This window comes from Sus scrofa, chromosome 1, assembly GCF_000003025.6.
Source record: "Sus scrofa isolate TJ Tabasco breed Duroc chromosome 1, Sscrofa11.1, whole genome shotgun sequence".
Lineage (NCBI taxonomy): Eukaryota > Metazoa > Chordata > Mammalia > Artiodactyla > Suidae > Sus > Sus scrofa.
In genome coordinates, this window is record NC_010443.5 from 239,137,365 (window position 1) to 239,165,193 (window position 27,829).

At 45.6% G+C, this 27,829-nt stretch overlaps 1 protein-coding gene across 2 annotated transcripts in view; it reads left to right on the plus strand.

Moving 5' to 3' along the window:
- Positions 1 to 27,829, plus strand: part of LOC102168060 (stimulated by retinoic acid gene 6 protein-like) — a 71,633-nt gene that overhangs the window by 6,291 nt on the left and 37,513 nt on the right. For both annotated transcript variants that reach the window (XR_002336826.1, XM_021066260.1), the window contains exons 2-3: positions 14,679 to 14,811; positions 26,338 to 26,413. Coding sequence is in view for 1 of the 2 variants with exons in the window: in XM_021066260.1 (XP_020921919.1) it covers positions 14,679 to 14,811; positions 26,338 to 26,413 (209 nt within the window). In the remaining variant the exon portion in view is untranslated. The remainder of the gene's footprint in view (positions 1 to 14,678; positions 14,812 to 26,337; positions 26,414 to 27,829) is intronic.

The window sequence follows — 27,829 nt, forward strand, 5'->3', positions numbered from 1 at the left end:
TCTGCCCTAGCCCCCTAGCCCTCATTTGCTCTGTGTTATTTTCGTTCTTTTTGGAATTTCAAGAGATGGAGAACGCCTCTCAGAGTCTGGGAAGACCAGCTACAGCACTCTTGGTAGCACATTTTGCTTTTCAAGTCCAAGTCCAAGACCAGCTACAGCACTCTTGGTAGCACATTTTGCTTTTCAAGTACAGCACTCTTGTAGCACATTTTGCTTTTCAAGTCCAAGTCCTTCCCAGTTTGCAGTCTTTCAGGAGATGTCCTTAATCCCCCAAAGGAGCCCCTTCAGAGGCCACTTGTGGGGTGGTCGGAGCAGGGCCAGCTTCCTGGCCTGCTCCAGCTCTTCTCTTACTAGCAGACACAGAGAACAGGTATGAGCAAGCAACATGGCAGTGGTGCTAAATGGTGAAATATAATGTAATAAATATAATAATGTCAGTATTGCACTCAGTATGGCTCACAGTACTTATTAATGATTGATTTCAACCAGGAGCTTGCTGTCTTTACCTGAAATGGTCTTTTACATTGCTTTACACCCTTCGACCCTCTGCACCCCTCAAAGAGTCTCTCTTAAGGAACCGTCTATCATTATACGTGATGATTTCATTCTGGAGTTGGTCACTAGAGCAAAAAATTGGAAATAACCTAAATACCCACTGATAGACAATGATTAAGTAAATTATGATGTATCCAACAATAGAAGATTCTCTGGGCATTGAAAATGAGGAAGGAGAAGTAGGTTAATTGAAACAAAAAGATGTTTGTAATATGCTGTTTGGTGAAATAGCAATTATAAATTGCATGTCTAGTATGATGGCATCTTTGTAAATACGTGGTTGTGTATATGTGCAGAAATCCAAACCTGTTTAACAACGTGAAGGAAACACATAATGGTAAATGAAACCAAGCAGAGCTTGAAAACAAAAGAGATAAGCTCCGTGCTGCATTTCAGAAACATGCATCCTTCAAATGGGCATAGCTGTCCAAAATAAGAATGGACTGCTCCAGAGATAGTGAGCTCCCTGTCAGTGGAGGAGCTCAAGGATGAGTCTTAGCCAGGAGTGCGGAGGGATCAAAGCATCAAGGATCAGGCGAGAGGATCTCTAAGTCCCTCAAACTGAGCCACAGTTCCCATGGTACAGTAGCTGACCCCGAGGTCTGGGCTGGACGAAACATGGTCGCGATTGGTAAATGAATGTGCTCAGGGATGGTTTGCCGGCTTTGTAGGCCTACATGGAGAGTGGATCATTTATGACGTGAATATGTGCTCAGTGCCGGTTGGGATACACAGTCACAGAGGCACATGGACAGTGATCAACATGCCTTTTAAGTAGTAGGAAGAGCATTTTGTAAGCATGACTATGAAATTAAAGCAAAAGACTCTCTCTCTCTTTTTTTTTTTTTTTCTGTCTTTTCTAGCACTGCACCCACGGCATATGGAGGTTCCCAGGCTAGGGGTCGAATTGGAGATGTAGCTGCCAGCCTACACCAGAGCCACAGGAATGCCAGACCCAAGCTGCGTCTGCGACCTACACCTCAGCTCACGGCAACGCTGGATCCTTAACCCACTGAGTGAGGCCAGGGATCGAGCCCTCAACCTCATGATTCCTAGTCGGATTCGTTAACCACTGAGCCACAACGGGAACTCCAAGACTCATTTTCTAACACTGAGTCTGTGGTATCTGGGTGGAGAAAACATTGCAAAACTTTGAAGGTGAATGGTATTATTCCCTTTTAAACATTGTCCACAAGACCATAGCCCACAGAGTGTCAGTAAACACTGTGGGCAACCCCTGTGGGCCCAGAGGATTATGGGAAGAGTGGAGGTGAATTCTCCTGGCAGGAAGGGGGTTGAGGCACCTCTACCATGTCTGTCTCCTCTGCTCACAGTGGGCACTCAGGGGAGACTGGCTAATGCCCCACTTAGGGTGGATGCATGCACACCCAGCAGCTGCTGAAGTGTGTGTGAATGTCCCACTCTATTCACTTCTCCTGTGAACTTAGATACAAACAGCAGGCATTCCCTGCCCTCTGGGAGCTCCCCAAGCCGAGGAAGAGGAGAGGGGCTTGTGTGAGCAGAGGGCTCTCCACACACGGGCCATGCCCTGGAATCTCAAGCCTAGCAGTCAGGCCACACATAGAAAGCCCTCACCCAGGCTGAGGGAATATGATATCCTTACCTCCAGGCCTCCCCTGGGCCAATCCAGAGCAGAAGGAGAGGTGGGTTTCCAAAGCGAAGCCCATGAACAAGGGTTGGAAGTTATAGGAGCACAGACTTCAATTCAATACTGTGTAAGAGGAAACATAGCAAGATGTAGGGCTCTGCAAAGATAGGGTGTCGGATGCTGGACAGCAAAAGTGAAATGATAGAGGGCTTGCCCTCCTGCCGTAAACAACCGCAAAACCTGGCCGGATAAATAAAATAGCTGTGTGCAGGCACTGGATGGTATTTTCCAACATGGGGCTGTAATCTTTGAGAGGGAACGCACACAACGTGAGCCCCACATCTTCCTAGGCCTTCTCCCTCAGGAGGTTTTCCAGGCCACAATATGGGCGAGTGGGGGTGGGTGGAGCCCAAGCAGATGGACACAAGAAGCAGAGATCAGAGTTCAAGGCTCAGGAAGCTGCATTTTAGGGGGAGGCAGACACAAAAGAAGAGGAACCATGGAGAGGGAACCCTGGAAGTCAGTGTGGAATTTCCCCTCCAACCTTTGGTTGATCCTGAACTCCACAGTGCAGGCTGTGGAGTTCCCCATTGTGGTTCAGCAGGTTAAGGAGTTGACATTGTCTCCATGAGGATGTGGGTTCGATCCCTGGCTTTGCTCAATGGGTTAAGGATTTGGCGTTGCCATAAGCTTCCATATGCTGCAGATGCGGCTGTAAAAAAAAAAAAAAAAAAAAAAAAGAATTAAAACAACAACAACCAAAAAAGTACAGGTTAAGAACTGAGGCTGGCAGAGGACAGCTGCTCGAGTCTGAGAGCTGGGTGGAAATGTGGGCTCACATGGTGCTGATGAGCTGTAGGAGTTCAGACCCCTTCAGGACTGAGTGCCTGGCCCCACAGGACCCCTGATCCAAGCTCAGAGAGACTGGGCAAGCAGCCACCCGCTGCAGAGGTCTGAGTTTCATCCTATATGCTACCAAGTTTAAATAATTCCAACTTTTCCCTTTGTTTTTCTAGCCCTGATGGTGATAGCTGCTTCCTGCAATTGCTACCTCCACGTTGCCTAGTTAGCAGTTCTTTATGTGAAATTCTTTTTTTTTCACCTGATTAGACCCAGAGCAATATTTTCAGCTAGTGCCAGGAGTGGTCCCAGGAAAAGATCCTCAAAGATGAGCCATAATCAGAGAACCAGAGAGCTTAATTAGACATAAGCGCCATATAAATTATTTACTGAAATAATAAATGTATTTCTTAAAGCTACAGGGTCAGTAGTGCTGAAAATGACATAAAATGTAATTGTGTGGGTTGCGTAATTACAGTGTAAGTTGAATTTACAGCCTTGCCAATCTCTTGTGTGAAAGTTAAGCCACTGATTAGGAAGGAGGGGGTACTTGAGCGTTAAAATGGGGATATCTGGGTGGGCTCAGATGAAGCTCAGAGTCCAGAGCCTCTGAGTTATTCTGAATGTCCCCTGCCAGGGGAGGCATCTTGTTAGTCATGTGTGGGAATACTCGCTTTCTCTTACTTAAGAAACCTGTGAGAAGGTCACCCAGGGCTGTTTTCTCTTCAAGACCTAACTAACCCAGTGTGGTCACTAGACACACAGGTGGCCTTGGAGGTCCGCATGCTCAAGCAGGGCAGATACAAAGTCTGCTCTGGGAAGATTTAGCTGCTCTGCTGAAAGAATGGCAAGCTTTTGCTAAATTACACTGGGGAATATGTGCAGAAGTGGATTCTAAGGGTGTTAGACCAAGGACAACTGAATAAATTCAGTGGAGAGTTGAATTGAATGGCACAAGTGCCTTACCTGAGATGATGGGTTTATGTGTTGGTTTGTGCAGCCGGAAATGACTATAGTTTCCTCTGCTGTTTGAGTGACACTGAGACCCAGTGATGACCATCTTCCCTAGTGTGTCGTAAAGGAAGGAATCAAAAGTCTTAAGGGAGAGGATGGAAAAAATTTATCATTGACGACACATACACCCACCCACTAAATTCCCCAAGGAGGACCAGAGGACTTTCCTTTCCCTATAACATGGAAATTCATTAGTGGGGGGATTGGTAGTATCCTTGAAAAGCTCTCTGATGGCTCTCCTCTGTCAGTCACAGAAGATGATGACAGATGCCGCCATTGAGATGGGCTCCTTGAATCCGCTGGGGAAGACAGAACCTCGGAAGAGCAGAGGCCAAGTGTGAGCACTTCACCACCAAAGACATAGCAGGGTGCAGGTACCGTTGTGGGCAGCAGGATGAAGTGGACCTTGAAAAGTTTGACCCACAGGTGATCTTGGAGAGATGGCAGTGAGTGATGGCTTGGAGCAATATCTTCATTCTCTGCTCCAGAATTGAACCTGGGCAACCTGGATGAAACCCAGGAATCCTAGCCACTGATTAGCTCGAGGCTAAAAGTAGAGTTGCCCTGATTTTTGCCCCCTGTTGAAAGCAAGAATATTTCAAGGAGGCAAAGATTCAAAAACAGCTACAGGAGTTCCCGTCGTGGCTCAGTGGTTAATGAATCCGACTAGGAACCATGAGGTTGCAGGTTCAGTCCCTGGCCTTGCTCAGTGGGTTAAGGATCTGGTGTTGCCGTGAGCTGTGGTGTAGGTTGAAGACGTGGCTCGGATCCCGAGTTGCTGTGGCTCTGGCGTAGGCCGGTGGCTACAGCTCCGACTGAACCCCTAGCCTGGGAACCTCCATATGCCACGGGAGCGGCCCTAGAGAAGGCAAAAAACAAAACAAAACCAGCTACAAATTTATTGTTAGAATCACAGTACAACATGTGGGAGAGCACACAGAGGGGTAGTTTATGTAAGTCAGAAGCAAAGAAGTAATATACACCTTAAAGAGGAGTGTGGGTGCCAGTGTCCCCCTAAGTGAGGAATGCACCAGGGAGGTGATTTAACTCATACAGGACAGTTCTTCTGGGTCTTTGTTTACCTTTGGCCAATTGATTTACTTGTTTTACTTCTCACACCTCACTGGACACAGGACCCTCCCTGATATGTGTGCACATCTTTTTGCAAAGATGGATCCCAGAGCAAAGAGTGTTGGGATGGTATCAGGACTTATTATGGCCTGGTGCCCCCTCCCTTTTTGACCCCTAGGAGCCTTACTGTACATGTGTAATTGGGGAGATCTCCCTGACACCAGGCGTGATTGAAGTGGTCATCTTTTTTTTTTCTTTTTTCTTTTTTTTCTGTTTAGGGCCTCGCCCTTGACATATGCAAAGAAGATAGAACCTCAATGAAGCTAGGGGTTGAAGCCAGGCTAGGGGTTGAATTGGAGCTGCAGCTGCTGGCCTGCAGCACAACCATAGCAATGTAGGATCTGAGCAGCATCGGTGACCTACAGCACAGCTTGTGGCAACGCCAGATCCTTAACCCACTGAGTGAGGGCAGGGATCAAACCTGAGTCCCCATGGATACTGATGTGGTTATCTTTCTACTTCCAGCAGAGCTCACCTCCTGCAGTTAACTTTCTCTGTGAAGTGTCAAAGAGAAACAAGCCCCAATTTTCTCAGCCTAATAAGTCCCAGCTGTTCTCAGCCCAGAGGCCCATCTTCCTCCTACCTCACAGGAATCTTTGGCCTTAGCTAATTGTCAGAGTGTCCCTAGGAATGAAATAGGCCTCCCACTAAAATGTTACTTGCTCTGTACAACAGGGGAAACTCTGTGTCTCAAGTCCAAAAGCCGATTTGAATTACTGTTGAGGAAAGCCAGGGTCTCTTATCCAGGTTCAGACTTTGTCTAGACAGAGTGTTCCTTGTTGAAAGTGAAGGCCACGCCCCCTTGAAGAACTGGGTAGAAATTCTATAAATCTTCCTCTAAGCCCCCTCCAGAGGGACCTCTGATTGTTTGTTAGGTCCACTGTAGCCTACAGTCCAAGTGGGGCTTACGACGACGGTCAGGACCCGCGTTCCAATCACAGTGACTCCACCTCATAGTCACGCCTCCAGGTCCTGAAACTAGACACACTTGGCAACTAGCAGTTCTGTGACACTCGGAGTTAGGGCTCGTGTGAGGGGCAGGAGCCTCTGGAACTTTCTTCTTCTGCCAGGAGGGGAAAACAGCTGCCATCAGTTTCCTTATAAATAATTGAAAGAGGAGTCACCTTGCCAAAGGGAGGCTTCATTCTTAGAAGAAGGCACAGTCTAGTCTCACTCAAGGAAAGCCTTTGCCTCTTTTAACATGCCTTTGAGACTGCTCTTTTCAAAGTAATCATGTGCCTTTGTTGTGCTAAGGAGCATTTGGTCCCTTCCTCAATGAGGGTCAAAAGAAACCTAAGTTTTTTTTTTCTTATTCTCAAATGACTGCCCTGCTGGAAGAGAGGGAGGTTTCTCCATTCATCTTGCTACAGCACATCCCTAATTCGGAGATTCATTGCTTCATTGTTCATTCAGCAAACTCTCAGAGGGCCTGGGCTGCAGCCAGCCAGGCCTGTGCTGGGCAGAGAGGGAGGAGGGGCGGGGGGGGGGGAGGGTGGTGGTGGGGGGAGAATAGATGCTTAAGAAGGCAAGGTAGATAAAAAGCAATTTTCAGTGCTGTAAACACTACTACAGAAAAGTGCTTAGGGAAAAGAGTCAAGGAGGCTTCCTGGAAAAGGTGCTTCCTCAACTGTTTGTTTGTTTTTTTTTTCTTTTCTCTTTTAGTCTTTTTAGTGCCACTCCCATGGCCTAGGGATGTTCACAGGCTAGGGGTTTAATCAGAGCTGTTGCTGCCGGTCTACACCACAGCCGCAGCAATGCGGGATCTGAGCCATGTCTGAGACCTATACCACAGCTCACAGCAACACTGGATCCTTAACCCACTGAGCGAGGCCAGGGATCGAACCCTCAACCTCATGGTTCCTAGTCAGATTTGTTTCTGCTGCACCACGATGGGAACTCCTGGTTTTGTTTGTTTGTTTTAAGTACAAGTTTTTTGGCCGTGGCATTCAGTGGCTTGATGTGGAATCTCATTTCCCAGACCGGGGACTGAACCCCCAGCTGCAGCAGTGAAAGCACCAAATCCTAAGCATTGGACAACCAGGGACCCACCCCACACACACTTTAATACACTTTTTGAAGGTTACACTCCATTTTACAGTTATTATAAAATATTGACTATAGTCCCTGTGGTGTTCAATATGTCATTGTAGCTTATTTTATACACAATAGTTTGTACCTCCCACTCCCCTATCCCTAAATTCTTTCTCTCCCCTTTCTCACTGGTAACCACTGGTTTGTTCTCTATATTTGTAAGTTTGCCTTTTTGTTATATTCACAAGTTTGTTTTATTTATTTTTATTTATTTATTTATTTATTTTTTGTCTTTCTTTTGCTATTTCTTTGGGCTGCTCCTGTGGCATATGGAGGTTCCCAGGCTAGGGGTCAATCGGAGCTGTAGCCACCAGCCTACGCCAGGGCCACAGCAACGCAGGATCCGAGCCATGTCTGCAACCTACACCACAGCTCACGGCAACGCCAGATCGTCAACCCACTGAGCAAGGGCAGGGACCGAACCCGCAGCCTCATGGTTCCTAGTCGGATTCGTTAACCACTGCGCCACGACAGGAACTCCTGTTTTATTTTTAAGATTCCACATATAAGTGATGTCATATAGTATTTGTCTCTCTCTGACCTATTTCATTTAGCATAATGGCTCCAAGTCCATCCATGTTGCTGCAAATGGCACAGTTTCGTGCCTTCCTGGCTCTCTATTCTTCCCTTCATCTTTTTCCAGGGCTTCCACGAACAGGCAATGTTTGTGTAATGGCCACCTGTGCAGGCTGCCACCTTGTGGACAATTCAGGGATTACAGATCTAGAAGTGACATTCAGTGGTTTAATCTATAGTATTTCCTAACAACTGAAATGACTGGCTGGGAATAAGTCGCCCTCTGTTCGGAGGAGAGGGCAGAGATGCACACAGAAGATTACTGAATGCTCAGAGGTGTGAGTATGCCTGTAGTTGTGAGGCTGGTGAGAAGATCAGGGAAGGCTTCACAGAGGTGACATCTGAGCTGGGTCGGGTAGGGAGCAAGGTTCTTTGGAGACCACCTCTGACATCCTCACTTTATAGAGGATGTGATTGTAGCCCAAGCGTAGGGCCTCTTTTCCTGTGAGTGATTGGCATCAGCCTCCAGTTAAAATGGGTCCCCCTTCCAGTGCTCCAGAAATGGCCTTTGCTGGATCTGATCTGCTGCTCCTCTCTGTCCCCATGCAGCCCATCCCAGCAGTTTGTCCAGCCTGCCTCCTGCTACACTAATCTCTTCTCTCTTTCTCTGCGCTCCATCTATGATAGATTGGAAAGCACTGAAACCCCTCCCATGGAGGACACTGTGCTTTAGCCAAGGTCTTGGCCAACTTGGAAAGAGGACACAAGGTGTGTCTCTAGGGCATCTATCCTCAGGGTATTATCTACCATAATTCTCTGCACACAAGTACTTTGTAAATTTTGTGACCTGAATGCATGGGTGAGGGCGGGGAGGGGAGGTGAGTGGCACCTGAGGGGTCACTCCAGATGTCCTGTGGACTTCTCCAGAGTTGAGTCTAGTCTGGGAAGATAAACTGGGGCCAGGTCACAAAGGTCACCAAATGTTGGCCCAGTGAAGGAATTTGTCTTTCTTCTGCCAGCAAGAGGAGCCAGGCCTTTTATGTGACGGAAGGGATAGGATTGGAATATAGGATAGTTTCAGTCTTTTTCTTTTTCTTTTTTTTTTTTTTTTTTTTTTTTTTTTGTCTTTTTAGGGCCTCACCCATGGCACGTGGAGATTTTCAAGCTAGGGGTCTAGGGGTCGAATTGGAGCTACAGCTGCTGGCCTACGCCCCAGCCACAGCAATGCCAGATTCAATCTGCATCTGCGACCTACACCACAGCTCACGGCAATTCCAGATCCTTAACCCACTGAGTGAGGCCAGGGATAGAACCTGCATCATCATGGTTCCTAGTCAGGTTCATTTCTGCTGAGCCACGACAGGAACTCCCCAGTCTTTTTCAAAGTGAGAAATATTGTCCCTAGTGAAGGGTGCTACCCATTCCAGAAAGCCATCGATATTACTTCAGGAAGAAATTGCACTGGTCTTCCGGATATCTGGGTTCTTTGTTTCTAAATTAAATGATTAAACCATGTGTCTGTAGAACAAATAGAGGCTATCCTTTGATACACTCCCAACACTTTGGAAACCAGCACGACCTTTGTGATGCACTGCTGAATTTCCTTCTGTCACGTCTCCAGAACCCTGGACCCTGCTAGACACTGGGCTCAAATGGAGTTAAGTCTTCCTAACCTGGGTTCTGGTGCAAACACTCATCTCTTTCCTCATTTTCAGCTGATGGCAGCGCCATTACATGGCCTGGAAAGAGGTCTCTGATGGAGTGCTATAGGGCTCTGTTCTAGTCAGTGTTTTTATTAAGAACCCAGATTGGAGTTACCGTTGTGGCACAGTGGTTAACGAATCTGACTAGGAACCATGAGGTTGCGGGTTCGATCCCTGCCCTTGCTCAGTGGGTTAACGATCCGGCGTTGCCGTGAGCTGTGGTGTAGGTTGCAGATGTGGCTCGGATCCTGAATTGCTGTGGCCCTGGCGTAGGCCAGTGGCTACAGCTCTGATTCGACCCCTAGCCTGGGAACCTCCATATGCCGTGGGAGAGGCCCTAGAAAAGGCAAAAAGACAAACAAACAAACAACCCAGATTAACTCAGCAAAAATATTCAAATGCCCCCAAAGCATCAAAAAGGAATTAATGTACACTGGATAGAAGAAGCAATATTCAGAAAGGCTTGCAGAGGTTAGAATGGTAGGGAGAAATATTGAAATGTTCTACAGATACATGTCGAGTTCTCCATTTAGATTTGACTTGAAAAGGAGAGAGTATGAGAGAGAGAAGGTGAAATATATCACCCAGGGTTGCCTCCAAGTTCAAGGGGCCATGTCTGGAGCATGGTAGCCCTTAGAAATGTGTCCTTATCACTATGGATGAAATTGTGCTGAACGTAAGCCTTTTAGAACAGGAGTCTTAGCTTTACTCCCACTTTTCTTTTTCTTTTTTTTCTGCGCTGCAGCATAAGGAGTTCCCAGGCCAGGGATCAGATCAGAGCCACAGTTGCCATCTATGCCACATCTGCGGCAACAATGGATCCTTAATCCACTGCACTGGGTGAGGAATCAAACCTGCATCCAAGCGCTCCAGAGATGATGCTGGATCTCATTACACCACAGCAGGAACTCCAGCTTTTCTCCCCCTTTATCGTGGTTGCATAGCAGTTGGTGGCAATGCAATAATGACTCTTCCTTAATGGTGTGGAGAGAGGAATTATAGAATCATGAGGAAGACCACCATGAGAACCCAAGAATTTAAAATATCCATTTGAAGCCTGGGCAGTGGAGCCAGGAAGTGCCTGGCAGGTGGACACTCCTGGAAGAGGTAGCATCTCCTCGCACCTGCAGAAGAGCTTTGCAATTCTTTTCTCTGAACGGTGTGGCAGGGATGCACCAAGAACTGCTTCTCCTGGGAAGGAAAGGGCCTGGTTTCAGAGGAACTGCATTTACAGGGTCTCTGTTTATAGGTGTCCATTAAGAGAGTTATGTTGTGCGGATCCTCATATTTTTCTGTTTTTTTCATTTCTCTTTCATCATTTTCTTTTCTTTCTTTTTTTTTTCTTTTTTGCCTTTTCTAGGGCAGCTCCTGTGGCATATGGAGGTTCCCAAGCTAGGGGTCTAATCAGAGCTGTAGCTGCCGGCCTACACCACAGCCACAGCAATGCCGGATCCTTAACCACTGAGCAAGGCCAGGGATCGAACCTGCAACCTCATGGTTCCTAGTCGGATTTGTTAACCACTGCGCCACGACGGGAACTCCTCTTTCATCATTTTCAATTTTGGAGGCAAGCACTCATGGGGCCTCCCCTGTATATCCTGGACATCATGTGAATCAGATCTAGTTGTGGCTTCCAAGCCCCTGTGATCCAATAAGGGAGCCGGACTTGGACACAGTTAACTGGGATGTGACTGTGTGGCTCATCCCAGTCAGTCCCTGACAGAGAGTGGGCACCTCTAATCGCTCATGTTCATTGATGGCCCGCTGTGTGTCAGGCACCCTAAGCGTTTTATATTAGCTCATTTCAACCTCATCTGTCATAATGTAGGTGCAGCTTATCTCGGCTAAAACTGAGGATCAGTGGGCAAACGTGGGGTTAGCAAATGCGGCCAAAATTACAGCTGGTGAATAGTGCAGTTGGCCCCAGACTCTGCACTCTGAACCCTACCCTAGACCGCTTCTCCATAAATATGTGTTAAGTGAACAAAGAAAGAAGGCCTAAATATGTTCCATAAAAGAGATATCAGCCAAGCCAAGAGAAATAAGATTACACCATGGTGGGAGTTCCCGTCGTGGCACAGGAGAAATGAATCCAACTAGGAACCACGAGGTTGCGGGTTCAATCCCTGGCCTTGCTCAGTGGGTTAAGGATCTGGCATTGCTGTGAGCTGTGGTATAGGCTGCAGACGTGGCTCGGATCTGGCATTGCTGTGGCTCTGGCATAGGCTGGCGGCAACAGCTCTGATTAGACCCATACCTGGGAAACTTCATGTGCCATGGGTGCAGCCCTAAAAAGACAAAAGACAAAAAAAAAAAGATTACACCATGGTGATCAGGGAACTATGCTTGATATTATGCTTGAGGTGGAACTTAATGAACAAAAGTGATGGTGATCAGCCGAAGTGGGAGGTGCCGTTCTAGTCAGGATCAAGGTGGGCACACACGGATGGCCTGAGTTGTTGTCTGTGGTGTCACTGAATGCAAATTTGTGTGCCTGATGCACAAGGAGGCCAAACAGACTGAAATGTCAGCGTCTGTAGCAGAAAAAGGTTTTTTGCAGGCTATGCAAGGAGGCAGTGGCTCATGCCCCTCAAAACCCAAACTCTTCAAAGGGTTTCAGCAAAGCATTTTCAAAGGCCAGGTGAGGGAGGGTGGTGACAGGGTGTGTGATCAGCTCGTGCACAGTTCTCTGTTTGGTTGATGGTGAGGTAACAAGGCCATGTTCCAGGGGTTATCAATCCTGAGGCTCCAGGAGGCCTGGGGACCACGAGCTTACAGTCATGAAGTAGTTAGCATCTTCCATTTGGTGGAGGGGTTTTCACATCTGTAACACAACTCAGGAAATGTGCATCAGATACTGTATTCTGGGTTCTTCGGAGAGGAGCTAAAGCAGAGGATGTGGGGGAAGGGCGGGCCCTGGGAAGGCTCCCTAGGGTCCTGCTCGGTTACAAGGATGGTGGTGAGTTGAAGCCAGGAGACAGCAGAAACCCTAAGGAAATAAAGGGGCTGAGCCAGAGAGAGGAAAGATTGAAGGAAAAGGCTGAAAAATGAGAGAGACAAGAGGAAGAGAGACCCCTTGGCCATGGAGGGGAGGGACTTTTCCCAAAAGTGGCTTCATTTCCCAATGGCTTCCCTAGTTGTGCCACAGCCCTTGCAAGGAAGTAATTGGAAACCCCTTTAACTCAAGGCAACTCTGTTTCTTGCTCCCTGAAGAGCCAGAGTAACATGAAAGGCTGTGTTTAGGGATGGATAAGCCACTTTGAAAAAAATATAGATATGCAGGAAATGAGTGGAGATGAGTCTGGAAAAGAGGGTTGAAGCAACTTCTTGGAGGGTTTGGAAAGCCAGGGCTGGGAATGTAGATCATCGGAGGATATTTGGCAGGTCTGAGCTGTGCTTTGGGGAGATGCATCTCTGCCCTGAGCACAGAGGCTGGAGGCTGCAGGGCTGTTAGAGGTGATGGTCCAGGTGGGAGGAGGTGAGGGCTGCAGCTGGGGCAGTAGCAGTGTGAATGGAGAGGAGGTTGTGTTGGTTAGGATAAGGACTTGCTGCTGTAACAAACTCCAAAGACTAATGGCTCTGACCTAATACAAGTTTATCCCTTATTCATGTAAATTCTCAAATGGCTCTTCTTAGTCTCCCGAAGTGTTGATTTGGGGACCCAGGCCCCATCCATGTTGTGACTCCAGCATTCTGAACACCAGCTCCGAGCTGGCAAGAGGGAAAAGAGGAAGGGATGGAAAAGAGCCTCCAGGAGGCAGAATGAATGAGGTGAGGGAAGGGGAGGAGCTACAGACAACTCTTGGGTGATTAGACTGTGATGGTACCATTAACTGGCCTGGGAGCTGATGGATGCAGTGAGCAGACAGACAGGGACACCTGGGGTCTAGTTCCCATTTGGCTCCGGAAGATCATCTGGAAATAGGGTGCTCATTTAGGATCTACAGGCCATTCTGGTAACTGGGAAATCTCAATGCTTCTTGGCCGCTAGAGTCACGCTCTGTCCTGATCAGGACCTGACCATCCCTTAGCTTTCTGCATCTCTCTGGGTATTTTTTGGTTCTTGGTCCCACTGATGAGTGCTCAGCTCTTGTTCTGTATCTTGAGGTCAGACTTCTGAAAGAGATGACCCATTTGCAGAGTGTTCCTCACAGATGACAGAGTGCTCTTGGGTCAGGCACTCAGCCTTGGTCCAGTCAGCAGTGCTCCAGGGCACAGAGTCACATGCGCCAGCATGGATGCTCACGTTCCTGGCACAGGTCTGTGGGCATGACAGGCTTTCTGAGGCTTGGCCAGTCCTGTTAGTATATGTCTCTTCCTTAAGCCTTTGTTCTCTTATCCTTAAAAGCAACAACTTGTACCACATAGTGCTTACAAGTCCTCCACTATTCTGCGCTATGTCAGCTAGGGCAAAAATAGCTGCTGTAACAAATAAGCCAGAATTTCACTGGCTTATTGCAGTAGAGCTTTACTTTTTTTTCATGACAGTTGGTGTAGAGGACAGATGTCTACATGGTGATTCAGAGACCCAGGCTCCTTCCATTCCATTTCCTTTAGGGCCTTTGAGTCGTAGACCAGCAGGATGGGAAGGAGAGGGTAGAAAACACACACTTGCTTCTTAACTTTCTTAGCCCAGAAGTCATGCATGTCACTTCTGCCCATTCCCTTGGTGAGCCTTGATTCCATGTTGGTTCCTAGACTTTTTCTGGTGGGAGGGAGGGTATGGCCCCTGGCCAGGCAGATCCTTGCCAGCAGCAGCCTCACTTTGTGGCAAGGGAGCAGGAATTCCTGGTGGATTGCTAGTCAGTGCTGCCACATGGGTGGAGTTCAGTTTTAAACCTCTGTTGCCCCTTCTCCCAGCAAATGGCCTTATTTCCAAGGAGAATCTTGAATCCAGTGGTCCTAGTTTCCTAGTTTATTGCCTTGAGGCAGAGTCCTACTTTATTGCTTGTAGTAATTTTTACAGCTAGCCGAAGAGGCCTCAACTGCTGGGCAAAGCTCCAACACCTCAAGGAACCGGTGCCCACAGCCAGTGAGGGGCTAAAAGAGGCAGCCAGAGGAAACAGGAGGGCAGTTCCTGCTTTTGCCTGAGAAAGCATGGGAGGGGAGGAAGAATAGCCAGCGGTGATCTAAAAGAGGGAAGGAGGCTGCCCACTGGCTGTCATTTCTCTGGTAAATATTTGACTGCATGTTTGCCTTTTCTTTTGGGTGCTGTGAAGAGAACTGGGCAGAACGTCAGAATACCAGAAGCAGTCATCAAGAGGCCAGAGAAGCACAAAGAACAATCCAGAGAAGCAAACTGTCCACCAGGTCTGCAGGCTTTTCCACCAAAATGCTTTTCCCAACTGCGAGGTGAGTTATTAGAGTCAGATTTAAGACAAGGCATGCTAGACAACTTCATGTTCCTGGCAACTGTCTTCTTTTTTTTTTAATCAAAAAAATTTTTAATTGTAGTTGATGTATGATATTATGTTACAGATGTACAATGTAGTGATTCATGATTTTTAAGGTTATACGTCATTTGTAGTTATCATAGAATGTTGGTTATATTCCCTGTGTTGTGCCATTTATCTTTGTAGCTTATCTTACACCTAATAGTTTGTACCTCTTAATTTCCTACCCCTCTATGCCCTTCCCCTCTTCCCTCTCCCTACTGGTAACCTCTAATTTTGTTCTCTATATCTGTGAGTCTGTTTTTTTTATTTTTCCTGTTGCTATTAGATTCCCTAGTTTGTTGTTATTTTTTAGATTCCGTAATATGTGATATCATGCAGTATTTGCCTTTCTCTGTCTGGCTTTTTTCACTTAGTGTAATACGCTCCATGTTGTTGCAAATGGCAAAATTTCCTCCTTTTTTATTTTTCTTATTTTTATTTTTATTTTTATTTTGTCTTTTTGCCATTTCTAGGGCCACTCCCGCGGCATATGGAGGTTCCCAGGCTAGGGGTCCAATCAGAGTTGTAGCCGCCGGCCTATGCCAGAGCCACAGCAACATGGGATCCGAGCCACGTCTGGAACCTACACCACAGCTCACGGCAATGCCGGATCGTTAACCCACTGAGCAAGGGCAGGGATCGAACCCGAAACCTCATGGTTCCTAGTTGGATTTGTTAACCACTGCGCAACGACGGGAACTCCCCCCCCCTTTTTTTTGCCTCCTTTTTTATGATTGAGTAGTATTCGTTCTTTTTTATGATTGAGTACTGCATCTTTTTTTATCCATTCACCTGTTGGTGGATGGTTGCTTCCATGTCTTGGCTGTTGTAAGTAGTGCTGCAATGAACACTGGGGGGGGGGGTGTATCTTTTACAATTAAAAATTAGTATTTTTGTTGTTTTCTGATATATACCCAGGAGTGAAATTTCTGGGTCATATGGTAGTTCTATTTTCAGTTTTTTGAGAACCTGACAACTGTCTTCTTTGCTGCTGATGATTCACGGAACCAGGAGGAGGTCATGGTTTAGGTGATTTGTAAACAGCCGGCACAGAAAAAGGAATCATGGATAGGTTCCTGGGTTAGTGAACGGACATTTGTTTGCCGCCTCAGAGTGGAGTGGGAAGAACCTGGATATGGTATCAGAGAACCTGGGCTTGAGTCCTGGCCCTGTAGTTTCTAGCAAATCTTAAAGCCTGGGTCTCCTCATCTATTAATCAGGCGTAATAACACCTGTCCTACCCAATCCGCAGCTCTGTGAAGATCATATGAGAAAAGAATGTGAAAGGACTTTGAAAGTTGTAAAGTCCCATCTGGCTGTCAGGAATTAAGAATTCTTGAAGTTCTTGTTGTGGCACAGTGGAAATGAATCCGACTAGGAACCATGAGGTTGCGGGTTCAATCCCTGGTCTTGCTCAGTGGGTTAAGGATCCAGTGTTGCCATGGGCTGTGGTGTAGTTTGCAGACGTGGCTTGGATCTGCTGTTGCTGTGGCTGTGGCGTAGGCCAGTAGCTGTAGCTCCAATTAGACCCCTAACCTGGGAACCTCCATATACTGTAAGTGTGGCCCTAAAAAGCTCCCTTCCCCCGAAAAAAAGAATTCTTATTCATTTAGACATAAACAGTTCATATTAAATGATCCCAGAATTGAAAAGTCTACTCCAAAATAGAGCAAAAAATAGAGCCATCGCTTTCTGATGTCATTGTGTTATCTGTTGAGATTGTTGAGGATGTTGTTGTGGGGGAGGAAAAAGAATTTTCCCTCTACCCTTCTAGGTTCTTGACTGAGACAGCCCTGTAATGAAAAGATTAACAGGAGAAAAACAAACAGAAGTTCGATAATATCTATACCTCCTGTGTACATGGGAGATAACCAGGAAAACTGAGTAACTGCCCCAAATGGCTGAAGCTGTCACCCTAAATACCATCTTCAGCTAAAGACAAAAGAAGTTTTTGGAGGTGGGGAATCAGTAATAGGAGGTTGTCAGGAAAAGCACCGTAAACAAGGGTAAGGTTGTGCAGATTTAGGTCAGCATTGATCGTGCAGATTGTTTTCTGCATTGATAAGTGTTTCTAGAGATAAGGTCATCTTACCTTGTTTACCTCATATACCATTCCTGGTACCATGAGGAAGACACCTCTGAAATGGAGATTTCCCTTAAATTTCCCAGGAAGGTGTTTCCTACAAAAGGGTATCTTCTACTCAGTTTTTAGAGTTTCTCCTAAGTTTGCAGTTCTTAAAAATAACCATCTTAAAATAGTCCTTATGCTGAAAAGGCATATGTTGGGGTGACAAATTCTGCCTGCCTTTGAAACTTCAAACTAGTTCCATAGTCCAGAAAGTAAGTTGACAGACTGCTCTATATCTCATTGAAACTGCCTCAGAATTGAGAATGGGGCAGTTCAGTTAAACAGTTGTGATTCGGAGTTCCCGTTGGCTCAGTGGTTAACGAATCTGACTAGGAACCATGAGGTTGCGGGTTCGATCCCTGGCCTTGCTCAGTGGGTTAAGGATCTGCATTGCCGTGAGCTATGGTATAGGGTGCAGACGCAGCTTGGATCCTGCGTTGGAATGGCTCTGGTGAAGGCCGGCAGCTACAGCTCTGATTTGACCCCTAGCCTGGGAACCTCCATATGCCACGGGAGCGGCCCTAGAAAAGGCAAAAAGACAAAAAAAAAAAAAAAAAAAAAAGGCTTGAGTTTGACTTTGGGAAGTTTGTGAAAAATATGAAAAGGTTTGGACCCTTGACTAAATGAAGATCATAGATCATTGTGAAACAATACATAGTTATCTATTTAACCAAAGTGGCAAAAGATTTTAAAGGCAAATAGAGATGTTTATGTAGTTGTGAGCAAAACTTAGCTCTTTCAATATTGGGGTGATTAAGTTCTCTTAAATATACAAAGACCCAATTAAGACAAAATGAAACATAGGAAGTTATTTTGATAAAGCACAGAGAATCTTTGCTTTCTAGACAGATTATTTAGAAGGCAAAGAAAAACATTTCACAACTTCTTATCAGGAGAAGACCAAAAGTCCGATAAAACTTAGTTCTTTTAACAGATGAAAGAAAACTAAGTTCCAGTTTTACATGAGTACCCTGTTGATATTAAAGTTTATTTAAAAAACTCTTATAGGAGTTCCTGTCATGGCTTAGCAGAAATGAACCTGACTAGTATCCATGAGGATTCGGGTTCAATCCCTGGCCCCACTCAGTGGGTTAATGATCTGGCATTGCCAGGAGCTGCAGTGCAGGTTGCAGATTGCAGACCCAGCTCGGATCTGTCATTGTTGTGGCTGTGGTGTAGGCCAGCAGCTGTAGTTCCAATTCAACCCCTAGCCTGGGAACCTCCATATGTCCACTTGAGGTACTAAAAAAACCCCCCAAAAACAAAAAACCCTTATAATAACAAATTTATTTTAGCCAGCTTGATTTCAGTATGTAAAACTCTCTTTCCTACTTCAACTTTCTTTATACTTTTAGTTTGTGCTTTATTTTCCACCTTTCCATTCTGAAATAACTAGCAGTGTAAAGACCAATACTTGCTGAAGGTGTCAGGAATCAGAGGCCTTCAGGGATGCACAGCTCCTACCCTAACAGTCACCTCATAGTCAAGTTGTTGTTGTTGTTTTCAAACAGCTAGGTAAGCCCACTAGGGGGTTGGAAAATTAATTTTGTGGTTATGACCAGCATTTTACAAAATGGAATAGCAAAGAACAAAATGAATAGAGTTAATCAAATTAAAGGTACCAGACATAACCATGCATATTAAGGGTATTGTTTTATGAAAACTTGTTTTGCACATACATGTGAACTAGGTTGTGGCTGTAATGTGTGTTTGACTTATAGTCAGAAACTTAAAAAACACTGATCTTGTCTGACCTCATCATTTTGTAGAGCTCTGGGAGAAGAGGGTAGTGTGGGGCACTGGCCCACTCCTGTGTTCTCTCCACTCAACTTGTCTTTCTCCTAAAGCATAGTTTATGTTGACATAAGCCTCCGAACTCAGATGTCCCCATTATTCTTGTCCACACCCAGAGCCAGAGTCTCATCTACCCAGTGGTGTGCCCAGAAATGCAACAGCTTCTCCCTGAAAAAAGTATGCATATATGTACATAGTCTAATATTAATTGTACTGGAAGAACAGAGGTATCACACACATTTTGCAAATAATAAAACATACCATGATCTTCCTTGCAGATTTCAAAGAGGCAATTAAATCTCATAGAATGCTTTCATTGATTTTTGCCAAACTCTTACATTTGTAACTAACCTGGCATTGACTGGTGAGCATAGTTTCACCATGAATGTTGGCTGATATTTTTATTGACATTAATGAGTAAGACAAATGTAAATAATGAAGACAAGGCCTAAGTCAGAACTTCACTCATGGTCAATTACTGGAAACTACTTTTTTGGATGCATGATGTAAGAGTTTTACATTCTGAAAAAATATTTCCTTGACTTCTTTTTTTCTTCTCACAATGTAATGGCTACAGATGTAAAGTGTTTAAATTTAATCTGCCTTATTAACATTTTCTCTTTCACTTTCTGGACAGTTTGCAGAACAGTAAATCAAAGCCTGATTTGTGGTGATTACCTATTTCCCTGGTGTAAATACTCCCACCATGGCTGATTTCAAACTATACAGTATTGCTGACATGAAGGTGTGAAGAGAGGCACTGTGGTAGCACACACTATAACATAGTATTTATTATGCAGATTTAACTGATGTAAATAGCCTTAAGAGCATAGATCATAGTGAAAGGTAGCAAAATAATTAGGAAGTAATGTGTTTTGAGGCTTTACTACCTTCCTTTTAAATACAACTTCTTAAATTATATATTTGTGTAATTTAATTTTTACCAGTGATAGTGTTTAACAGCCAGGATGCAAAATTCCTGATAAGTGATTGTCCCAAGCTGGCACAAACCAGCCTAACCACACTATTACATCTACCCCTAAACCCGAGGCAGGATTGTGTAGAAGCTGTGTGTTAGGGAATGGATTGGATTTGAAAAAGTGGGGCAGGACTGGCTCAGGATGACACTCCACCACACAGGCTGCTGCATTGCTGGATGCATCACATGGAAGGCACGCACACACACACACACACACACACACACACACACACCACACTTTGCTTCCTCCTTCCCAACACTTTTCTACACTTAGCAGTGAGAACCAGTTCCCTTCTGCTGCCTTCAAGGTGTCCAGTGCCCCAGCTACTGAGTCCCTTGAGCTGGACCTGCTCACTGGCCCTTTCTGGGTCTCAACTTCTTGAGCAGAGTTCCCATGGAATTTAACAGCCCTGAGACTGTCTGTGCCAGGTGGTGGGTTGGACTTGGGATCAGAGATGAGTCAGCCACAGCCGGGAAGGTCAGGAAACTTCTAGGAGGTCAGGAAACTTCTAGGTGAGTCAGCAGTGGGACGGGTGACATACAGGGGATCCTGGCTCCCAGCCTCACCTCCTCCTGTGCAAGTGAGGAAACCTCTCCTGGCTTCAGTTCCTCATTTTGAAGAGGAGGTAATACAATCCACCTCACACAATTCTCGTAAAGATGAAATGAGATAACATAAAATAGAATTCCTAGGACATAGTGACACACGGTAAAGTGACATCAATCAATAAAATCTATTATCAGATGTTTAATTTATGACTATGTAGTGATAATGTTAGGACTAAAGGAAGCAGGATTGTAGGAGCACAGAGACAGCCCGCTGCCTCCAGGAGGCGGTCAGTTTGGGGGTGTTGGAGAAAGGAGTTGGAAATGCAGATGACCTATGCTCTGGATGCACCAGCTGTATGTCATTGCTCACATTTGCCCTCATAGCTTTTTTTTTTTTTTTTTTTTTTTTTTTGTCTTTTTGGGGCCACACCTGTGGCTATGCAAGTTCCTAGGCTAGGTGTCAAATCAGAGCTACAGCTGTAAGCCTACACTACAGCTCGTGGCAACACCAGATCCTTAACCCACTGAGCAAGGCCAAGGATCGAACTCATATTCTCATGGATGCTAGTTGGGTTCGTTACCACTGAACCACAACAGGAATTCCACCCTCATAGCCTTTTATTTTCAATCTTTTTACTTAATGAAAGATTTGTCATTTATACAATACTGTGTAACGAATCTTGTATGCTTTCAGTTTATGCAGATTCATAGGCAACTTCCCTCCAGAATGGTGTTTTATTGCTTTGAGACAATCTCCAGTCTTTTCCCTGATTATGAAAACAACCCATTCATTCATTCAGGATGTATTTACTGCTATCTCCTTATGTCAAGCACTGTTCTAAGCAGCTATCAAGCAACACACCTATGTACTACCCTTGGAAAACTGGGAAAAATTATTTTTAAAATGTAGGGAGTTCTGCTATGGCTCAGTGGGGAGTTCTGTTGTAGCTCCCCGGTAACAAACCCAACTAGTATCCATGAGGGCTTGGGTTCGATCCCTTGCCTTGCTCGGTGGGTTAAGGATCCAGTGTTGCCGTGAGCTGTGGTGTAGGTCACAGATGAGGCTCGGATTCCATATTGCTATGGCTGTGATATAGGCCGGCAGCTACAGCTCTGATACATCCCCTAGCCTGGGGACCTCCATATGCCACAGGTGCCGCCCTAAAAAGACAAAAAAAAAAAAAAAAAAGAGAGAGAGAATGACTTCAAATCCCACTACCCAGAGATGGACCACTTTTCACAATTTGGAATCATATTCTTTTAAGTGATTTTTTTTTTTTTCACTTCACAGTGTATCATAAACGCAATTCCAAGCTATTGTCTGTGAAAAGTGGGTTTTCTACATCTGGGGATGCCGTTTTGCTGCTGCCCTGTAAAAGCTGTTCACCTCTCAGAAGATCTTCCCCACCAGCTCTGGGTTCTCCAGGAAGCAGAATGAGTCCCAGAGAACAAGAAGGGGATCTCAGTGGCCTTCTAACTTGGGTTGACTCCAGTGCCTGCTTCAACTGGTCCCTGCAGTGGCTGCTGGTGTAGCAGTGGGGTCCACGGGACCAGACTCTAAGCTGTGGATCCCTTACTTAAGAGTTTCACTCCCCTCCCTCCCTGAGCTCACCTGTTCCGCTGCTCCAGACTGACTCTCAGCTCAGACCCTCCAAGCAGCAAACAGGCCCAGCATCAAATGTGTGCAGTCAGGGTCACCCAACTGAAATAGTCCTGCTGGTCTGTACATACTGACATGAGAAATTTCCCTTCTTTATTAAACGAATTCCCTTTCCTTTACCCTTTCATTAAATGAAGAAATCAAGGGAGTTCCCATCGTGGCTCAGTGGTTAACGAATCCGACTAGGAACTATGAGGTTGCTCAGTGGGTTAAAGATCCGGCGTTGCCGTGAGCTGAGGTGTAGGTGGCAGATGCGGCTGGGATCCACCGTTGCTGTGGCTCTGGCGTAGGCCGGCGGCTACAGCTCCGATTAGACCCCTAGCCTGGGACCCTCCATATGCCGAGGGTGTGGCCCTAAAAAGACAAAAAGACCAATAAAATAAAATAAATGAAGAAATCAAGCTTAGTCTGTCCCATTTTTGCTTAAAATTTTAGGTTATAAACATGCATAATTATGGAAGGAAAAGGGTTTTAGGTACCACTTTATGCATTTGTAAATATTTTGAATGTTTCACGGTGAGAATATATTACGTTTTTTGTTTGTTTGTTTGTTTTGTCTTTTTGCTATTTCTTTGGGCCCCTCCCGCGGCATATGGAGGTTCCCAGGCTAGGGGTCGAATTGGAGCTGTAGCCACTGGCCTACGCCAGAGCCACAGCAACGCAGGATCTGAGCCGCATCTGCAACCTACACCACAGCTCAAGGCAACGCCGCATCGTTAACCCACTGAGCAAGGGCAGGGACCGAACCCTCAACCTCATGGTTCCTAGTCGGATTCGTTAACCACTGCGCCACGACGGAAACTCCTATATTACGTTTTAAATGTAATGTACACATGGCAGGGGTGAGGGAAGAGTGAAAATCTTAGCATTCTGGCACATGTCTTCAAGGCATCTCTCTGATTATTTCCTTAGCCTGTATTTTTTAGAAGTAGAATTCCTAGAAGTGGAATTGCTGTATTTTAAAGGTTCTTGGTATATATTGCAAAATTAATCCCAAGAATGTGTATATTTCCTTATGCTCTGATTACCAGTAAATAAATACCAACTTGTTTTAACCTTCAGTGATGCTGGGTAGTATTCTCAATGATTCCCACTTTAAGAGATAAGATAGCATTTCATCTTAATTTCTCTTTTTATGACTAGTTGACATTTCAAGAATTTATTGAATATTTGTATTTCTTCTTTGTCGGTGGCTTACTGTTCTTTGGGCCTTTCTATTCTTGTGATGTTTCCATTTTAATCTTGATTTCATTTTTTTTTCTCCTCTTGTTTGCTGGGGTGATTGAATTTTCATTCCTTTATATGCATTTTTAAATATACTTGTTTACTTTCTATTTATATTTTTCGGGTAGCTAACTGTGTATTTTTAACATACTTACTTAGAATTATATATATATTTTTTATAAAGCCCAGAAAGAAAAAAACAGGTTTCTGCATCATCCTTCTAAACATAAGAATGCGGTCATCATTTTCCCTTTGTACCCACACCTGTTCCTACCCACTTCTCCCTCCTCCCAGGTGGGATAGCACCTGGCATTTCAACCCCAAACTGCCATTTCAAACATTTTCCTTCACCATAATTACTTATTTAGATATTTAACAATATATTTTCCTAGTTTGACTCCTTCCCCTTCCTCCTAGTTTTTTTTCTTACTTGGCAATGACCTCTGCTATTTCTTTTAGAGAGACTCTTTTTGAGTGTTTATGTTTCTAAAAATGTATATATATGTGTGTATATATTTAAAATCCTGTGCTCAGGGAGTTCCTGTTGTAGCTCAGTGGATTAAGAACTGGACTAGAATCTATGAGGATGCGGGTTCAATCTGTGGCTCTGGTCAGTGGGTTAAAGGATCCGGCCTAAAAACAAACAAATAAATAAATAAAATCCTGTGCTCAGGAATCATGGGAACTTTTGCTCATTTCTTTGCTTAGCGTGGTGTTTTGCACCCCTTACTTCCTCCTAGGTTTATTCATCTTATAGAGAATTTCTTTTTCTCACTGTCTCAGAGAGGTTCTGTGTAAACTTCATTTCCTCAGAAGTAAATTCTTCTATCTGCTGAATTTGGGGCTCCGTTTTGTGGTATAATCTTTCCTTACATGTTTGATGGTTCTGAATGGGGTGCTTGTCTTTGTGATGGAGATTTGCTCTGGGGTATTTGTATGGGGGAGGGTGGCAGCTGCAGCCATGGTGAGCTTTCAGTGTGGCAGGATGGAGGGGGATGCATGGTTAGATGGGGCACCTCAGCAACTGGTGTAGATCCAAAGCGCCTGGTCCCTCCCAGGTGCTAGCTGTGATCCAGGGTGCTGCCTTTCCAACCCGTGTATTCTATTTCCAGAGATGTCAACCCTATCGGCCCTGGCCGGTCTGCAGAGTGAGAGGATGCTGGCATCTTTGTGAGACCTGACTCATCATCTGTGGTCTGTCAGCAGACCCTGCCTGCAGCCGCCTCTTGCGTGTGGGTGTAGAGCACCTTTCCTCTGGTCATAGTCTATAGCTGTGCTGGCTGATGCTTCTTCTCTTTGATCTGTCCTAATTGTTCACCATCATTCAGTGTCTTCTAGCAGTTTCTGTGTCCCTGACAGATTCACTTCTTGTTTTCAGATATTGCTATGTTGTGTTGTTGTTGTTGTTTCTTTCTTTAAAAAAACCCATCTTTTTTTTTTTTTTATCATTTTGAAGGTTTTGTATAGAACAGGGAGGGTGATGTATGCGCTGAGTTTACCTTCCTAAAAACAGAATTCTTTTTTCTTTCTTTTTTTAGGGCCTCACCTGCGGCATATGGAAGTTTCCAGGCTAGGGGTTGAATTGGAACTGCAGCTGCCAGCCTATGCCACAGCCACAGCAACAATGGATCCGAGGCTCGTCTTTGACCTACACCACAGTTTTCAGGAACACCAGATTGTTAACCCACTGAGCGGGGCCAGGGATTGAATCTGCATCCTCATGGATACTTGTTGGGTTCTTAACCTGCTGAGTTACAACAGGAACTCACTCCCTAAAAACAGAATTCTAACTTTTATAATTCTACCACATTTCTTTCTTTCTTTTCATTTTGTTTTTCTTCTGTTTTTTTTAGGGCTGCACCTGCAGCATATGGAAGTTCTCAGGCTAGGAGTCGAATAGAAGCTACAGCTGCCAGCCTATGCCACAGCCACAACAATGAGGGATCTGAGCCACATCTTTGACCTACATCTGAGCCACATCTTTGACCTACACCACAGCTCATGGCAATGTTGGATCCTTAACCCAATGAGGAAGACCAGGGATCAAAGCCGCATCCTCATGGATACTATCAGGGTTCGCAACCCACTGAGACACAACAGAAACTCCCTCTAGCACATTTTTGACAGCAGGAGGCCCCCTACTTCTAGGATGTTTCAGTCCTATGGTTAGACATCACTGTGGAGTACTGGAATTGTAAGGAATTCGGGGAGTGGGGAATATGCCATGCTCTGGATTCTCCAGAGGAGTGCTTTCCTGAGACTTCTGAGGGAAAACTAGGAGCTGGTCAGGGAGGAGGCCCAGAAGATGGCCAGATGGATGCTGAAGGTGTGGGGCACAGAGTGAGCAAGGATCTGGAGGCGAGCATGTGCTGAGGTGGTGCAGCGCAAGTCAAGAGGCGAGAGTGAAGCATGGTGGGAGCCAGAAAGGAGCAGGTCCCTCTCAAAGAGAGGCCATAAAACTGCTGTCATGCATTTCGGACATGAGACCCCATCAACCCAGTCCTGCAGACTGTGAGGTCAGGAGAGGACAGAGTCCACAGTCTATTGTCCAGATAACCACTGTCCTGCTCCAGTAGCCCAGCAGTGAATCAGGGTGAGCAGGTGCTTCTTGACCTCTGGTTATGAAAAACCATGTTCTAAGTCTAGTTTCCTGTGAAGTTACTGAAGCTTAATGTCGCGGGGCCCCTCACTTGCACAAGACTCTACCAAGGCTCTGGGAGGGTGGGGGCACATTGGTTAAATGTTTACATGGAGATATGTTAGCATAGTTTTGTAGTTTTATTTGAAAATGATGTCCAAATTATATAAGCTTTGAGCTCCATGGCACCTGAATCAGTCCTTGGCTGTATCATCAAGAAAGGAAGGAGTTAGATCCAGTTAGTAGGGTAGCTGGATAGATAATCAAGCTGGAAAAAGAGTTGAAAGAAGATTAACCCACTTTGGGAAGGGGCATCACAGGTGAGTGGCACTAACTCAGAGAGTGAAGTTAAAAAAGATCAAATGATCTTCGTGGGCTGCAAGCCAAATTCCTGACAGTGAGGCTCAAGGCCGAAGGGTCAGTGACTGCAGCAGGGACTGATGATGTATGTGTGCTCTGGCTGTTTTTCAGGACCAGGCAGCTGAATGGCACTTGTGCCAGTTCGGTGAACATGGAACTCTTCCTCCATTACTCCCTCATCCCATCAGTAAGTGAAGGTAGGGGAGCATCGGGGAGGGAGGGGAGGGGTGCTGGGCTGCTCCCATACACAGTCTCTCAAGGGGGTCTGAACAGGTCGGCAGAGTCGTTTTCTTACATTATGTACCAAAAACACAGGCAGAAGAGGGCTTTGAGCGTCCTAAAAGTCAGGGACACCGACTTTTAGGGGAGTTAAAAGAGACTTTTCTGAGGAAGCAGGGATAGAGCTGAAGTCTGTTGGAAGATCTGGTGAAAAATGTTTCAGGCAGAGGGGAGAGCATGTGCAAAGGCAATGGGGAATGTGAGGAGCTGGGAAGGCGGGGGTGTCTGGGATGGAAAATCGAGGTGGGGGTGCCTAGGGAGGTGGCCCGTGTAAATCAGTTTTGTATTCTTCTCAAATACGATGGGAAGTAATTGAAGTGTTTCCAACATGGGGATGGTGGGATCAGATTTATGTGTTGAAGTGTGGGGATCAGGTTGGCGGCAGCAAGAGAAAAGGCAGGAACACCTGTTAGGAGAGGGTGGCAGGGGTCCAGGTGAGGTGATTTTACCTCATCCTAGATGGTAGTGGTCAACTCAAGAAGTTCAGGAGGTAAAAGCAGTAGGACTTGGTATTGGGTTGGATAGAGAGGTGAGGGCGAGGGAGAGGATGACTCTTGGGTTTCTAACTTGCATGGTTGGACGGAGGGTGGTATCTGCCATTCACTTGTTAGGGAAAATTAGAAGAGATCCAGGTTTGGTGTGGATGAAGGAACAGGGAAGGGCAGACAGTCATGAGGTCTATTTAAGACCTACTGAGTTGGATAAATCAAAAAGAAATGCTGACTGTGTAGTTGAAAGCATAATTCTGGACCAAGACAGGGCTGAAGACTCAAGTTTGTGAGTCTTCTGTGTAGTGGGTGGTCATTGAATGTGTGGCTCTTGATGGAATCGCTTTGGAAGAGACAATGGGAAGGGAAAAGAGGAGTGGTCCTTGGACTAAACATGAGGAACTTCACATCTAGTAAAGAATGATCCAGCAAAGGAGACTGAGAAGTAGTGGAAGAAACCCAGAAAGGCACGGTCGATAGAAGCACAGGGAAGAGAATGTTTCCAAGAGGAAAAAGAGGATAACACTGTGAATGCTGCTAAGAGATCGAACCGATTTGGGCTTAAAGTTGACATTTGGATTGAGCAACGAGGCAGTAACGCGTGACTTTGGTCAGAACTGCTTCCACGGAGTGAGGGGGACAGAAGCCAGATTAGGGCGTTGAAGAGCAAGTAAGAGATGAGAACATGGAAACGGCAAGTATAGATCATTCTCAGGAAGTTCTACTAAAAGGAAGAGAGAAAAGGAGCATTGAGGATATGAGAATATGACTGAATCTGCAGGAATAAAAGACAAAGGACAACCGGACAGTGATTACCCCCCCGCCTTTTTTTTTTC